This window comes from Salminus brasiliensis, chromosome 6, assembly GCF_030463535.1.
Source record: "Salminus brasiliensis chromosome 6, fSalBra1.hap2, whole genome shotgun sequence".
Classification (NCBI taxonomy): domain Eukaryota; kingdom Metazoa; phylum Chordata; class Actinopteri; order Characiformes; family Bryconidae; genus Salminus; species Salminus brasiliensis.
Window position 1 is genome coordinate 11,158,609 of NC_132883.1, and position 17,901 is coordinate 11,176,509.

The 17,901-nt window shown below is 43.0% G+C and overlaps 1 protein-coding gene across 3 annotated transcripts in view; it reads right to left on the reverse strand.

Moving 5' to 3' along the window:
* kcnd3 (potassium voltage-gated channel, Shal-related subfamily, member 3) overlaps positions 1–15,235 on the reverse strand; it is a 151,733-nt gene extending 136,498 nt beyond the window's left edge. The window contains exons 1-3 of one of the 3 annotated variants that reach the window (XM_072681616.1): positions 14,981–15,235; positions 14,805–14,889; positions 12,467–13,643 (exon numbers count right to left, since the gene is read on the reverse strand). In XM_072681616.1, coding sequence (XP_072537717.1) covers positions 12,467–13,569 — 1,103 coding nt within the window. In that variant the 5' untranslated portion in view covers positions 13,570–13,643; positions 14,805–14,889; positions 14,981–15,235. Of the gene's footprint in view, positions 1–12,466; positions 13,644–14,098; positions 14,172–14,804; positions 14,890–14,980 lie in introns of those variants that run through there. The other 2 variants (XM_072681618.1, XM_072681619.1) reach the window with 2 other exon arrangements.
* Positions 15,236–17,901: the final 2,666 nt, after the last annotated feature.

Here is a 17,901-nt window from a genome sequence, read left to right on the forward strand (position 1 = left end):
ATTTGTCGAGCTCAAAACACACACACACACACACACACACATACAGAAACACTAACAGAGTGTTAGGGAGGTGATATAATAGGGGAGAGGAGTGAGAGTGTGTGTAAAAGATGTGCCTGAGAGACTTAGAGAAGGTGAAAAAATGAGTGATAGATAAGGAAAGCAGAGCAGAGAGAGAAAGAGAGGAACAATTCTCAGGTTGAAAGCTTTCTGCTAAAATTCTAGTAGTAGTGGATGGAACGGCCACAAAATCATTAAATAGCATGATTTAAAAGTTTGTCAAAATATTTTATTATCTAGTAATTGTAGATTAACAATGCCAAAATATATATATTATAAAACATATAAAACAAGGTTCCAAAGATGAATATTGCTACAAAAGGGCTAGGGAACGCTGCTCAGTTTTCTGCTCAAACACACCTGATTTATCTTACACTATGTGTCTAATTGTTTGTGGACACCCTTTCTAATGAATGCATTCAGCTATTTTAAGTTACACACATCTTGTCTAGTACATGAAGAGAACTACTGCCAAAAGGAGTAGGACCTGTTGGCACCATGCCTAATGCCAGGCATGGGCTAGAGGGGTATGAGGCCCCCCAGCATTGAGCTGTGGAGCAGTGGAACTGTGTTCCCTGGAATGACGGTGCTCCAGCCATTACTTTAGGGATGGGTTGAGGAGTTGGGGATGAGGAGGGATGGTGATCACCCAACATCCTGGCATCACTAACCCCCTTGTTGCAGAAAGGCTTCCCTGGACAGTAGAGACAGTTAGTCTCTACAATCCTACAAAAGCAGGATAAACAATTAAAGTCCCAATGTTCTTTGGGACCTGTTAATAGGGTTGTTAGGAACATATTCAGAGATATTTTAAAATGATGATGCCGTTGCCTATGCCATTGTTGGATGCAGCTAACCGAGCAAGACAAGAGTCACAGACAAGAGGCTGGTGTTCATGCTAGGCTAAAATCTAACCCCAAGAGAGTAGTCGTTCCTCCCTAATTACTTTCCGATGTGAAAACAAACTGGACTACCTATTTGGATAGCATTAGTTTTACATGATAGTAACCTTATCTTATAAACCACTTTAAGTAATAATAAAATACTAATGTGGGAGCATGTGAGCCATGAAAATGGCAGACATAGTGCGTTCAGACAGGACTCAAATCGCTGAGAAACTCAAAACTAATCCTGTCCAAATAGGGCTTAAGGCTGCATCTCAGAACTGACTATCTGAAGGTGATCAAGAGTTTCCTTTTCACCTGAAACATGGCAGAGCATCTCAAAGGTTAACACAAAACTCATACCAGTATTGAGAATGAGCCGGTGTATCTCCCGCTGCTAGATCCCAGGTGATAAATTCAGCTCCTCTGCTGTATCTACAGGTAATAATGAATTTAGAACAATTCTGCACAACTCCAGCTGCAACACAAACAAACAAAACGGCAACACGATGCAGCAAATGTCATTAACTCTAACCTCTACACTGCTGCAGTGGGCTTAAGTCAATGAAAACACACCCACAGTCACATACAAACACAAACCCAACCATTAATCTTTAAGGGATAATTAAGGCAAAATAATCACACTTCTGGGCGTCTCGGCAAAGGGGTGAGGTTGGGGGTCAACAAATTCAGCTTCTATCCAGCTCCAAAGCGGGTAAAGGCATGAGTTACTGTAACCTTGGAGGATGTTTCGGATTAGTGTAGAATGAAGTAATCACAGTGACCTTTATTTACCACATTTAGGATCTTTATTTATGTCTAATGGCTTCGGTTTAGTGGACCTGAAAAATATCTTTCATTCTAAAAAAGAACACTTTGTATTACATATTCATAAATTTGTGAGTGATAATGTGGAACCATTCCATTACCATAATGTCCAGTTTTAAAGTCGTGACTGAATAAAAATGAGCTGTAATTGAATTATCATAATTAGGTTTTCACGACTGGCGTATCATTTGATGTTAATGATTTTTATGTCTGTGCTATCAATCAGGAAAAGGTTTTAAATGACTGACATTATTAATTATTCTGCCTCTCGTGGCTGTTTGATGGGAGACCTTTCCTAAGTTTATCATAATGTTTTTGTTTTCATTCCATGGTGTGTGTAGACCTTTGGAATGTGTTGGAGGCTGTGTGTGTGTGTGTTTCGATGTGCTCCCGTTGAAGTAACAGCCAGGTGGAATAGGCACTCTGATAAGCCTGCCAAAAACGACGTCTTTAAGCCCTTCGAGCATGGCCTACATAAACCCAGACGTGAAACAAAACAACCCGAATAAACCAAAGGAAAAAAGATGGCCCAGACTCAAAAAAGGAGGGGCGAGAGGAACCACTGCTGGGCAATGTCAGGATATGAAAGGTAAAAGAAGGTAACTGATAAAGTTTGCATCTGGTTTATCTGTGGAATGCAGACAAGCACAGATATATATATATATATATATATATATATATATATATATATATATATATATATATATAGTGAGAGTGGTTTACTTTGACTACTCTTACTTATATGATGATTTCCACTCCCCTTTTCTTGTAAATGGAAGCAGGACTTTTTTAATCTAATCTTTAAATGTTTAAGTGTTTATGAACAGAGAACTGAAAAAGATAGACAGTGTCCTACATAATGTTTGGGACAAAGACACATTTTCCCATCATATGGCCTGCTCTGTTCTCTGCTCCACAGTTTCAAATTTCAAAGCAAACCAATCAGACTAGATTAAAGTACACATTCTAGACTGTAATTTAAGGTTATCTGCATTATCTTTAAATGACAACCCTTGTTTACACAGACACCCTTATTTCGGGGCACCATGATGTTTGGAGTCATAAACTGTTTGGAATATCATTGAGAAGAAAGGATGCAATTGTGATATTATTAATTGCAAAGGGACTGGCAGCCCAAGGAAGACCTCCATTGCTGAAAATAAATTCTCAATGGTCTGTCAGACAGACCATAAAGAGCCGTCAGGAGGCGGGTGTGTATTTATCAGAGACTACTATCTACCTCATGAACAGAAGGCTTACAGAGGCTACACTACAATGCAAACCACTATATGAGAACAGCCAGATTGCAGTTTGCAAGAACAGTACAAAGACTTGTGGACAGCTGAGACCAAGATGAACCTGCATCAGAGAGATGGAAAGAGCAAAGTGTGGAGAAAAAAAAGAAATGCTCATGATCCAAAGCACACCATCTCATCTGTGAAACATGGTGGTGGGGATGTCATGGCTTGGGTATGTATGGCTGTCACAAAATCTGTCACACTTTATACGCTCCACTACTGATAATGCAACTGCAAAGGCAGTAGCACAGTGATCTTTAGTCAAGTCAAGTGGGTTTTATTGTCATTTCAACTACATACAGAGTACACAGTGAAACGAAACAACGTTCCTCCAGGACCACTGTGCAACATAGACACAGTGCATACAGAACACAAGTGCAACACAAACAAGTGCGGACAGACAACACAACGCAGTACAGACAGAGAATAATAAATAATTGCTGGTAGTGTGCAAATTCTGCAGTGTGTAATAAATATTGAGTCCAGTGAGGTAGTAAAGTTATTAGTGCAAATGCTTTGTGCAAAAAAATGCTTCCCATTTTATCTGGGGTAAATGGTTGGAGAGAGAGAGAGAGTGTGCGTGTAGCAGAAAAGACATCAGGTCAGAAGATGTTTACAGGAACATCTTATCAGAGAAAGCTGAGAAACAAATGCTGGAGTCAAAAAGACCAAAAAAGATACATAGCACCTGGAGATATCTATGAATTGCAGATTTTAATTTTAAGGTGTCATTGCAAAAAGGGGAGGGGGGGCTGTGTAAAAAGTGCAGAGGGGCACATCAAGGAAAATCTATCTTTGTCATAAACATGGGCCCTGCAGCCTGCTGGTTCTGTCTTGTCCATCAATTAATACACCCTATGTAGTTTAGCTTTTGGAGCTACTCTGCTTTGGGAAAGTTCATGGTTTCTTTTTTTTTGTTTCATAAAAATAATTACTATGCCTGGTGTTCCAATATTACCTGATCTGCGATGTTTTAGCAACCGATCATAGTGCAAAGTGATCACTGATTCCCACTTAACACTCTAAATTCATTTTCTTTGAACAATTATTGATTTTATTATGATTTATTATCGGTATTCCTGCACATCTACTCATTAAGAAACACTGAGGAGAACTCATCAACATGTGAGTTTGCCTTTGGTGGAACCTTCACCACAGTGGCGTCCAGTTCTCTGCACAGCAGCAGCCTGCATGTGTCTTTATCCATGTCGCAGTGTCGTTTTATTGAGTAAAAGTGCCTGCATGTGTGTAGTTTCATAGATGTGATGGAGTATTATGGGATAGGAGCACTGCCTGTCATGGTAAGACAGATGGAGTGAGTGAGAGAAGTGCAGGAACTGACATGCATACATAGACTCACACAAATAGAGTGTGAGGGAGAAAGTGAATGTAAAAGAGACTGAAGACGTCTACTGACAGAAAAAGGGAGGAATAGGTGAAAAGAGATGGAGAGAAACTTCCATTTACAGGACCAAAGTGAGGTGAATATTTGAACAACTGCACAAAATTATAATTATCCATAGACTTAAATTAATTTACTTTATTGTCATTATACTAATACAGGCTTGTACAGTACAACGAAACACTGTTAGGCTAAATCTCTGGTGTATAATAGGTAGGACATACAAGGACAATAGACAAAACATGAGACAGTAAATACAATAATATACAAATATGTGCATGTGCATGTGCAAATGTGCGCATGAAGCCTGGGTGATTATGGTCCAAACCATAGAACTGATAATTGAAATAGATGTCTATAAAATAAGCGCATAGATCAAGAAAGCACGCAGTGTGTTTTTTCTATTCCATTAGCATCAATATGGGCAGGAGACTGACCACAAACCAACAAGTAGAATTTGTCGATCGATTGTCAATCCAATTCTGTGTGCTTATCTCATGTCAAGAGTCAAGAGGTCAAACCTGCACCTTTACCTCAAGGAGGCTGGCTCACTCAATCAATTTAACACACACACACACACACACACCTACACACATGAAGAACCCTCCTTGTGTTTGACACCTCTCTGCTGTGGTAATCACACTACTTCCGTCCTGAAATAACACCTTTCCCTCATCCGTCCATCCGCTGTGTTCATGCCCTTATCTCTGTCCTTCATCCAGCCAGCTCTTTCATGCCTTTGCCTCTCATCCTTATCCCATCGACTGCCTTTCATCCTTCTCATCAGTCCCTCTGGTCAACAGCAGTGCTGGATTCACGCATGCAATTGAGCCGCACACAAACTTGTAACCTATCAGACAGTTCCTGACAAAAGGCATGGCAGGAAAGTGCTCCACCCCATCATATAGGAGAGAGAACAAGAGATGGAAAGGGGGGGGGGAGGTAAAGGGTTATTGAGTCTCCCTCTCTCTAGCATTTGCGGGATTGCTGAAGCTCAGAGGAGAGATTTGTGTTTTTTCTTTAAAGGTTATTGGGGATGTGGAGCTCTGCCTAAAGGTCAGGCCCATCTCATTACCAACAGAAAGAAAAAACAATACCTCTCTCTCTCACACTCACTTTCTCTGTCTTCTTCTTCTCTCTCTCTCTCTCTCTCTCTCTCTCTCTCTCTCTCTCTCTCTTAGCTCACAATGTCCAGTCACAAATCCCCCCGTTTTGGCACACAACATGAAACTGTGCTGCTCGCAGACATCATAACAACTCCGACAAGCTCCTGTCCATCCAAAGGTCAGCAGCAATTTTGTTAACGACCAAAAATTCAGCGAAAATCCCTCTGAAGGCGCAATCTGCTGAGCAGGGCTGAAAGAGGAGGGCGGGGTCGTAGCAGGGTCGAAACAGACATCCCGTTCACGCACCACGCAAAGCTGGGCTCCAGATACGCCAGGCCGCAGCTGAGGCCACGTCGCTGTTGCGCAACATGTAATAAAGTGAGAGGCAGTGCGTTTTTATCATTTTATAACGTGCGATTGTCACGAAACATCTGCCGCCAGCACTCAAAAGGCCTGGGGATTTTCAACTGTGATTGAAAGGGCAATCTCGCTCTCCTTCTTTCTGCCTGTATAGATTACCAGTGTGAGATGTTGTTCCTTGCATAATTCAATGAAAGACAATAAGAGAAAACAACAGCGGATCAAGGAATCCGCATGTCATACAGCATTATGTCCCAGCTGCTATATTAGGTATCTCTGCAGTACGTTTCCTCTCCCTCTCTGTTTTCTTTTGCTCTCCTGTATCGTTTACACCAGCGCATGTTTAATTTAGTGCTCACTTGTTGGAGGTCAGGGCTCTGTGTTTCGTCTTGGCATTAGGGCTCGCTCCATGTTTAAAATACAGAGAAAGAGGCAGAGAGAGAGAGAGAGAGAGAGAGAGAGAGAGAGAGAGAGAGAGAGAGAGAGCAGACAATCTCATGTCTGTGACAGAGGCACTCTTCACACCTTGAAAAAGGAGCATCACTCACACACACAAACACACACGCATTATAAATGATTTTGCACAGATAAGTGCACACAAACACAAACTCAAACAGCCTTGGTTTAAGCACCATTATTAGCATTTTAGCCTTACAATAAGGGCTTCAGAATCATGCTGATGGTACACTGACGGTAATACAGAGAATAGCATCTCTACCATTGCCACTCCACTGCTATTGCACTATGGAACTTTGGAACCATATTACACAATGTCATATTAGTGTAGAATTCTCTACTCTACCTATTTTACTCCACCTCCTCAGTCTACATGACACCTTTCACTTCCTATGCCAGTTCTGTACCTGAACTGAATGTTTCTAGCTGTCCATTAGGGGGAGATCAAAATCCAATTTCTAATCGTTACACTCCACAACTGTAGGGGGAAAATGTCAACTTTCACATGCTATGAAAAATGTTATATTTTATCTGTGAAGCAACAAAAAAGGTAAAGGTGCATGTATTTGTCACTGTACAGCGAAATGTGTCCTCTGCATTTAACCCATCTGGTAGTGAACTCACACACACATGTGTTAGGGGCAGTGAGTTCACGGGGAGCAGAGAGGGTAAAGGGCCTTGCTCAAGGGCCCAACAGTGGCAGCTTGCCGAGCCCGGGAATCGAACCCACAACCCTGTTATCGATATCCCAGCGCTCTAACCGCTGAGCCACCACTGCCCCTCAAGCAGTTCTGAGGACAGATCAAATATGAAAGGTCCACCAGATCCACTCATTCATTTCATGACCGCCCAAGAGTATGCAAATGAGCCATTCAGAATATTTCTAATATTAAAAAACTTTTACTTTAATTCAACCTTTTTTTTTGTCATTTTTATTTGTGAAAAATATGTTTTAAAAAATTAAAATGTTTATTAAATGATGGTTAATTCATGATTAACCATCAGAAGGGTCCAGCAGTGCTGCCACTATGACCTAAATACCACTGGTTTGAATTTTGAGTCATGTTGCCTGCCATCGGCAGCCAGAACTGGAGAGAGCACAAATGGCCTTGCACTGTTCTGGTGGGTAGATGGCTCTTTCTCTTCCCCCACATCACTTTAAGTGCTTTGGTTGCCCAGTGGCATTGCATTGGCCGCAGTTAGAAAAGAGTCATAATCATTACACGTGCTGGGGAAAGTACTAAAAAGTGGGTAGGGTAATTGAGTAGGAAAAAAAAAATTAAACATTTATGTTACTTTATTACCAGTTAGCTAAATACCCCTAATCTGAAGAACAATGAGAGAATGGCCATTCTGATTAATGTCATTCTGAAAGCCTGACCGCCTGAAGATGCTTGGAACAGAACATAAACACAGCCTAAATTAGAAAACACAAATAATTTGTTAACGATAAACAATATAAATATGTATGCATCTAGCACATCAAAACATGATGTGGGAGGTATGTTGATTTCTGCTGCTAGCAAAAGATCTTGGCAGTGCGTTTACAACAATCAAAATGATCCACAAAACGTCTTGTACTGGACGAGCAGTGAGCACCCGCTCAGGCCTTACTGCTGAACAAACTGTTTCAATTTATAATCTTGTAAAAGAGAACTGGTCTCTCGTAACGTTGACTTCTGAATCATCTGACTGAAGAACAGTGCTCCAGAGCTTGTGAAGATCATCCAGGTACTCTGTGTTCTGCGTAGGCAACAGTGTTCTTCTGGCCAGCATCTTGCCGTCTGAGTACGGAGAATACACATACCAGAGGTGAGCAAGGCCTGCAAACCCACATAAGGTGTTGTGGTATTTATGTTATGTGACTGTTCATGTTTGCTTTATGGATGATGTTTTGTCACAATACCTAAAAAGATACAGAAATGTTTGGGTGGTGAACATTATTTGATGATGATCCCCAAATTTGTAAAGGATCCTGTGCTTGGACGGTGTTTCCCTCTCTAAAATAAAAGTAGTCCAGACTGATAAAGACTGATTTTTTTTTATCTCTTTGGATGATGATGTTCTCCCCTGTGCTCCCCTGTGAATATTATACCCGCTGACCCATAGTTGTAACATAACTCATTTGTTCTCAGGTTATGTTTTTCTTAGAATGCCCCAATATAGAAATTCTGGGTCACAGAGGGTCCAAAGCCTACCCAGAAACACTGGGCACAAGGAATTTCCCCTGGGCACAAGGAATACCCCCTGAACCGGGGCTCCGGTCCATCGCAGGGTACCCAACAGGCACCAGTTCACACCTTGGGGAAATTTTGCATGGTCAGTTCACCTTTTCGTTTTTGAGTGGAAGGGGAAAACAGGTCAAACACTTAGAGACCAGATCAAACCTATAACTTAAGGCCCCTAGAGCTGTCCAGCACACACTATCTGCATAACACTCGTCCAGTACACTAGCCCAGCTAATGGCCTAACCATTCTGCATTTTGTTGGAATAATAACTGAAATATTTTCTAAGTATCTGCTAATACTGATATTACTGTGCACCCCTACCCTCTTTACACCCATGCCTGCTTTTATAAAATGATCTTACAAAAAATAACTCAAGTGATATTCTCTATTTTCTTGAAGTTGTAGACTTTTAATCGGCATGTGTGAAAGGATAATGTACCCTTTGCTGACACCCAACTTCAGAGACCTGCTCCTGGGGCATGTTATCCAAAGCAGGATTTCTTGCTTAGCCAGCTAACTCCAACCCTGGAGTTGCTTCATTAGGCAGGCCTTAGATGATTTGAGGGGAGATTACTGATATTGTAGATACTTGTGGATACCAAACCAATAGTTTTACTTTTTAGTCTTTAAAAACAACAACAGTTAAACACTCTAATTTATAGAGAATTCAACATACTCTAATACATAGAGGTAGAAATCTCAAGGAACCCTTATGAGTTGATTTGATTACCATTCAGAGGGCTGTGATGCAATGATGAAATAGCTAGTGATACATTTTTTTTGTACAAGATTTCTGTTTTCTCACTGTGTGACCCTACCTGGTATTTCTAAGTATTTGTAACAATACATAATGACTTTATCTCCAGTATATTTTATTACTAAAAAATTTAAGTGATGTGGCAAGTCTGGAAGATTTTACAGGGGGGCTGCGGTGGAAAATGCCTTGAAACTGTGGGTGACTTGACTACTCACTGAAAGGCAAGGTTTAGCATGTCGGCATACGTAGGAATTTACCCAATTCAGCAGCAAGTGGAGTGTTATCAGTGATTAAAACTATACCTTTCTTATTGATCTGCCGTTTCTGTGCTACACTCTTTTACAGCTCAGCCATATCTGCCTCAATGTGGCTCTAATTTATTGCTCTTGTTTGAAGTACATGTTATGCTAACTGCCACCCATCAATGATGATGAAAATAAAGATAAATAAAAGGCACAGTTACAATGTCATAAGGTTTCGGTGTCAATGAATGTCCATACATTACATGTTACATCCATCCTACCTGTTTTCTTCACTGATTCCATGACTTCAGTTTTGGTCTTGTTGTAAAGTGTGGGTCAGTAAAATATCTTAAAAAAAAACCATGGTAAAAAACCATGCTGCCAACCAAAGGACAAGCTGCACAAGCAAGTGATATCAAAGCTTCCACCCAACTCAGAAAGGGCAATACAAGTAAGAAACTCTACGTTTTGTTGCCAAGGGTTTGTTTTCGTATAGAAGCCGCAGTGCTTCCATTTACCAGCTTTTAATGCAGAAGGTGCTGGTCAGATTTCTCGCTTATCCATCTTGTGTTGTCGTCTGATTGTCTGATCCATCTGTTATGTAAACGCCACAGACTGTCTGGGTGCTGCACTTCTGAGTTCTGTCTTTTGCATTCCATCAACATTATATTATCAATAGATGAAGACGCATCTAAGAATTGACTTTTTCCCCCACCCTTACTAATTCATGTACGCAGTGCAATGAGCATAAGACAGGTTGAAATTCTAAGAAAGAATTGTGAGTTGGTAGGGCCTCTTACCTAGAGTGACTTACAGTGGTAGGCGAATGTAACATTAGGAGTCTTATCCAATGACTTTAACTGATACTACACTGGCATTCCTGTCTAGGCAGGCAATGAAATCTTTCGTGAAGACCTATTCGAACCACCATTTGTGACTGTATATGCGTCAATGCGTGCACCAGCACATATGAGACGCCAGGGCTGTAATTACCAGCTGTAATTCCAACACTGGGTCAATAACAATAACAGCTTTTCCCATTTACCTGCAAATTACATAGCAGATATACAGTGCACCCCTACTACTACACACACAAACACACACACACACACACACACACACACACACACACACACATTAAACCAGTAAGCAAACCCATTACATGCTGCTCTGTTTTGCTGTTGATGTGACATCAGTGGGCTTGGAAGTCTTGGGATGGTTTCCAATAGTCAGCAGATGCAGTGGAGCGCATCGTTAGTCACACCGACACACCCCTAAAGTGTGTTTTATTGATGAGCAGAGACACATGCGTGCACACACACTCACACACACACACACACACACACACATACAAACAGACACACTGGGCCAGTTCTCAGGAGCTGGCATGGACTGAAGTGCAACACATTAAGCTCACAGTACTGAAAACAAACAAGCACCAGAGACTATTGCGAGACTACAAGATGAGTACAATGAGTGTGGATTTCCCATAGTCCCCAGGCTCATCAAGATGACAAAAGCCAATCAGACAACAGCATAAACAAGAGGCCTCCCCTGCTTATGAAAAAGGAAACGATAAAGTAAGAGTCATGCAATGTAAAAAGGAAGATAAGACATAAAAAAAAACATTGAGCTCCTGTCAGTAGCACCCCTGAGTCCATTCCATTTTAAACCACCTCCTCATTGTGACACTGCAGAACTGCCTAATAGTCGTCCGCACCAAAGACACTACACCCAGGCAGCGACTTCACACACACATATGCAGGCAGCTAATGACCCAGTTATGCTTTTTACAGCTTCGGTTTTCCAAAGGAAGCAATAATCTGTCATGACTCCCATCCTCACTCATAGAACCAGTCATCTTAATGAATCACTCATTAACCAGTAATCTTAATTAATCCAGCACTCCCTCATAAAACCAATCATGCTCCTGAGCGATTCTTGGAGTGTCTCTCTCTCCTTGTCTTTATTTTCTGTGCTGAGCCACTCAGAAGTACAGGCCATAAAGCAGAACATACTGTGCCATAAAGAGCTATTGAGTTGGTTCTGCTGCTTGTCTTAATGTGAGAGATGTGCTTGAGAATGGCCCTCGGCTTGTTTCACCCCACTTTAAATATTAATTGGCAGATAAGTGACAATAAATAAAGTCAGCCCAAAGGCAACAAGTTAAATACAAACTCACAGCTGGGCGATACGGCCGTGTCTCAGAGTGAGTTAAGTAAGAGTATAGATGGTTTAAGCTCTGACGGAGGTGCTAGGCTAGGAAACGACTGCCAAAATTCCATCAATGTTCTTATAAAAGAGAAGTGATAAAATCAACAGACTGAAGGGCAGCTGAGTACCAAGGACATTCATACCATCAGTGCAGCTAGAGACTGATAAAGTATGGCTGTTGACTACTGGAAAATGTACTCAGTCCTGATACTCAGACTAATCCCTCATACACCTGGCCTTTTCGGATCCACCCTTTCCGGTCTTTATCCACCCAGTATTTCATAGAACAACAAGTCAAAGGCCTGATGTTCAGGACAAGCCCTTTCTGGACCAAACCAAAACCAATCAATATGGAATTCTGCCTTGATAAGAATAATTGATTTAAAAACACGTTCTTGAGGCTGATACTTACCACAATAATCAATACTTTGACTAGTCCTTTCTAGACCAGACCCCCCTCTTAATGACCCAGGTTTTGCTGATCTAGTCTAGTGAATTAATAAATCATTCAGTAGAGGATTAGTAAAGCCATCGAGGGAGCATGCTAACAATGGAGGACTGACTCTACCAAACATCCTGCAAAAAGAGAAAGCAGAAACCTCAAGTCAGAAAGAGCGATGTACAACTCACCCCAGTGTCGTCATGGTGACGATGGTGTACCAGAAGGAGGCCGGGATACTGGTGAACTTACTGGAGGCAGAGCCTTTCTCAGCGTAGAACATGACAGTGGCGAAGATGATGATGGCCATGGTGAGGGAGAAGAGAAGAAAGCCAAGCTCAGAGGCACAACTCTTCAGCGTGTAGCCCAGGATGCGCAGGCCCTGGGAGTGGCGCGAGAACTTGAAGATGCGGAAGACGCGGAAGACGCGCAGTGTGACGAAGGCGCCACTCACATCCTCGTTGTTGGTCATGACCAGGCCAATGTAGTAGGGCAGGATGGCCACCACATCAATGATGCTCATCACGCTCCGCATGAAGCGATAGCGGCTGGGCGCGGCAAACAGCCGCATCAGGTACTCCACGGTGAAGATCATGACGCACGCCGTGTCCATGCAAAAGAAGGCCACCGTGTAGCGCTCGCCACACGGGATGTCCCGCTGGTTGGGCGTGGAGCCGCACGGGACCGTCTCTACCACGTTGGTGATGACTGAGATTGCGATGAAGAAGCCAGTCACATAATAGAACACCAGGGCCATGGTGCTGGTGTGTGGGTTCTCAAAGGCCCGCCACATGGTCTCACGGAAGGTCATGTTGGGAAGCTTGCTGTCTTTGCTGTCTTCCATGTCATCCATCAGGCGCTCAGCGTTTTCCCGCTTGCGGTCCTTGTACTCTTCATAGCAGCAGTCGCTGATGATCTCAGGGATGATCCCAAAGAAGGCCAGCTCCTCGTCGTAGGCAGAGATGCACTCGTAGCGCGGGTAGTGCAGCTTGCCAGTGCGGTAGAAGTTCAGGATGCTCCGAAACACATCCGGGTCACGATCAAAGAAGTACTCTCGCGTCTCCTCGTTGAAGAAGAACTCTTTCTCAGAGCTGCCCAGAAGAGTGTCAGGATAGCGGTCCAGGGTGTTCCTCCAGGTCTGGAAGCGCCTGCCACTGACATTGAGGATAATGAGCTCGTCCTGACACTTGTTCTTGTCAGTCGGCGCCACGGGCATGGGCAGGTTTGCCACGGGCATCCAGCCGATGGCCGCTGCCCGGGCGAAGGGGAGCCAGGCTGCTACTCCTGCAGCCATGGTCACTCCGTCTGGGGGCGAGGGGAGCAGGTCAAACACCTTCACAACCAGCTTGACTTCAGCTCAGACACCATCTACACAAAAAGAGGAGGTAGAAGAGAGTGGGAGTGGGAGAGAGAGAGATAGAAAGGGAGAGAGAGAGAGAGTGAGAGGATTTATTCAGCGATTTGAAGGGAGAAAAGAAGCATTGGCAGAGAAAGAACGCAGTGGAGAGAAAGGCGGGAGGATACACAGAAGTGGGAGTGGGATGAGAGAAGGCAGGGACAGAGGAGGAACAGAGAGAATAGGCGAGAGACGAGAGCGAGGGAGGACAGGGCATGGAGAGGGGGTGAGAGGAGAGCAGAGGCAAGTGAGAGAGGACGCGATGAGAAGAAGATGATGGGAGAGAGGACAAGGGGAGGATGGAAAGGACATGGGAGCAGAGGACAGAGAGCGGGATGGAGAAAGTGAGAAAGGAGTGAAATCGTGAGGAAGCGGCATTAAAATACTTTTTTTCTATTTTCAGTAGAAAATAAACAAATAAACTTACAGCACTGAACTTGAAGGGTTTGCAGTTGTAGGACAGACATGGGCTAATTTAAGCTATAATGCACTATATAAACACAGCTATTCAGGACCCTGTAAACATGGGCTTTCAATTAAACGTCCTTGAGGTTTAAGGTTCGACCATAACGTCTGCTGTCATCCATAGACACGGCAACTTTTTGCTAGGGTACAAAAACACACGGCTATGCCTGTGACATTTCACGACTGCTACAGAATCTCCACGAATGAATACAGTGTAAGGGGGCATGACGAAGAGGGGGCTTTGCACCTCAAATTAAGCTTAAAGCATCTAGACGGACCTAGCCTCTCCCAAGAAGCTCCTAATGAGGCGCTGATGAGGAGGCTATACCACCTCCATCATCGTAGCTACCTGTTGATCAGGGTGAAGCTCTGACTCAAGAAACAGAAACCGTCTAGATTTCTGTCAGGTATTAAATTTCACTCTTATGAACAAAACCTGGCTATAAAAGAGATAAAAATACAAACCAAAAAAAATGAAAGTCAAACCTAAACCGTTAAAAACATGCGACACAACGGTTAAACGGTTAAACGGTTAAAACGGATAAAAGGCACATAGATAGCTAAACAGACTAGGGTACCTAGCCACCGAAAACTCAACAGAACTGAGTTTATTGTAAAGAAACACAATAATATTGTGTATTAATTGTTAAGCTTAGCTATCTACTTACCCGTGAAAAATGAGGGGAACTACAGGCAGGTCATTTCCACGCCGTTAGCTCCTCGGGAAAGTAGTCTATGCGCTTGTTAAAGTAACTAATAAGGAAAGAAGAGAGGCTGTCATTGACCAGAGGATAGAAATGATGCAAAAACAGAGGCTGAACCGCGCGGCTGTGTGTCGCTTTACCGGATAATCAACGTAAGGTGTCGACAGAGGAGTCTTCGCTGACCGCGCCGTTAGGCTAGAGCGGCCGAGCGTCTGAGCGATGCTGTCGGTCTGTGCTGACGGAGAGCAGCGGCTCCCTCGGTGCTCCAGCTCCAGCACGTCCAGCGGCTTCCCGCGGAATATGCTCACATGATAGACAGCGGTGGGGGTCTCTTTTTCCCTCACCCACTCCTCTCTCTCTCTCTCTCTCTCTCTCTCTCTTGCTCTCTCTCTCTCTCTCTCTCTCTCTCTCTCTCTCTCTCTCGTGCAGCCGGATTCACGCCAGACGCACCGAGGCAGCATCCGCTCACTTTCGCTCGGAAGCCTCTTCAGCTCAACGGAGCCCTTCTGGAGCGTCGCTGGCATTAAACGCACGCACCTTTGTACGATGTTCAGCACGTCTGAAACGAGATTTGACGCCCCCCGAGTAAAGCAGGCTCAGATAAACCGACGAGGGGGTTCACGAGGGGTCGCACATCTCATCATATTAAACATTAAAGCCATTTTCATGATTGCACTGGAAGTACCTGGTCTAACCTAAGGTTTAACGCAATGGCCTTTAAAAGCACCACAGCCTGTCTCTGTCTGTCCGTGTCTTTAACCTTCCCACAACTTTAACACTGGAGTTTGGGTGATGCAGCTCAGTGTAAGCTACAGGCGAACAATATGCTATGCGGAAAAGGAGGACAGGGATGATAGGATTTGTTACACTATTCACTATATGTCCAAATGTTTGTGGACACTCCTGCTAATGGATGCATTCAGCTTCTTTAAGTTGCGCCCATTGCTGACACAGATGTGCCAGTGTAAACACAGACAGCTTGTCTAGTCCCTGTAGAGAAGTAATGCCAAGAGAATAAGACTCTCTGGAGCAGGTAAACATGAACCTATTGGCACCACGCCTACTGCCAGGTGTGGGCTGGAGGGGTATAAAGCCCCTTGTCATTGAGCTGTGGAGCTGTGGAGCTCTGTGTTCTCTGCGATGATGAGGAGGGCTCCATCCAATACTCCCAGGATAAGTTGGGGAGTTGAGAATGAGGTGGGGTGGTGATCATTCAACATATTGACCTCACTAATGCTCCTGTTGCTGAATGCAATCAGATCCTCACAGCAATGCTCCAACATCTAGTCTTCCCTGGACAGTAGAGACCCCAACTGTTATTCCAACCAAAGCAGGATACAGTCTCTTTTTAATAGCCATGAGTTTGGAAGAAACAATGACTGAGCTGGTGTCCAAATACTTTTGTCCATAAAGGGTGTTTTGCTTTACTGTTTTATGACTGGTCACATGTCCAACATTGTGGGGTGTTGTGTTATTTTAGACCAAGAGTGAATTAAAAGAGAATATTATAGTGCCTACCAGGCTTCAGTTGCTCTGCTGAGAGACACTTGAGTGGACTAAGAAGTTCTTCTGCAGTTCTACTCATTTTAATAATTCATGACTTATTATTCACAGATGTATATTCCTAATACTGAAAAACATGGCAACCTAAAATTGATATTCATTCAAAAGTATTTAAGTAATTGAGTAATGCTTGTTTACACATTTAGCATAATCTGTATTCAGCCCTTTAGCTCCGCCCATTATTGCTGAAGTTCTACATAGTGTTTCAGACTGGAGCAAGTTCCCACATAGTCCGGCCAGCCGCCAAATTGGTAATTATAATTAGCTAACTCTACTAATTATGCATATAATGTCAGTAGATGTCATGTCAGTATTATCAACAACAACCACACAGACAATTGTTAACCAAATGTTTTGCAGCCGCTGAGCGTTAGTGTCGTTATGGTGAGCTACTTGGCAGCCTACCAATGCTCGAGTAGTCAACCAGCATGAGACCCCTGATTATAAGAGGATATTTCACACACTGGTGTAGACTACTCTACCCACCTCTTACAGATAATAAATAAGTCATACTTGTTGGGGTGTGTTTTTGTAAGAGTGATGCAATGAATGGATATTCTGGAATAATGAACCAATACCATCGTGCTCCATAAGCCGCTGGGTGCATGAAGGAAAGCCAAATCAAGCCTCTCAGCTGACTACATTAATGGCAGTGTGCTTCTACAGCAATGTCTATCTGCCTTAACGTTTTACGTGAAGTCGGGCCAATTATCTGGTGGAGTAGCTGAATGTTTTGTGAACCAAAACATCAAAAAGTCAAACCAAGAAATTAGTGACCACTGACATTCATCTCAAGCACTAGGAAAACGTTTTCTCTCACTGATTTTGCAAATAGAATACATATAACCGTTTATTTTTATTTAACAATCAGCCATAACATTAATACCACATACAGTGGTATCATCTACAGTGTCATCTGTCAAGGGGTGGGATAAATTAGGCAGCAAGTGAACAGTCTAGGAAAAAGGGATCTGAGCCAAATTGTCTTCAAAGAATTAGACAGGTCTTATGGTTTTGTTTCTGGTACTTAGTTTCTACCAAAAGTGGTTCAAAAGAGGACAACCCGTGTACCAGTGACAAGGTCATGGGCCTGACCTTACAGCTTACAGGAATAATACACTTAAATGATCTGTGGCTGTTAAAGTCTTGGTGCCAGATACCATAAGACTCCGTCAGTGGTCTTGTGGAGTCTACGGGCCTGTCCCAGTTGCATATTAATTAGTAATACTAACTTATATTTGTGTATGTAGTATGTAGAATAGATAAAAGTGTCAGCATTGATTATACTCAAATATCCATGATGCATACTTAGAACCAGTCGTTTTTCTTTAGTGTGGTTAGGATGGACAGAATTATCCCACAATGCAAGGGGAAACAGAAAGGGAGGAGCTACTCACATTGGCATAGCAACACTTCAGCACTTCCAAGTACAAGTAGTATGTTGTATGTTGATATTTTGGCCGCTTCTCAATCTGCGTTGTTGTCTGTACTTGTGTTC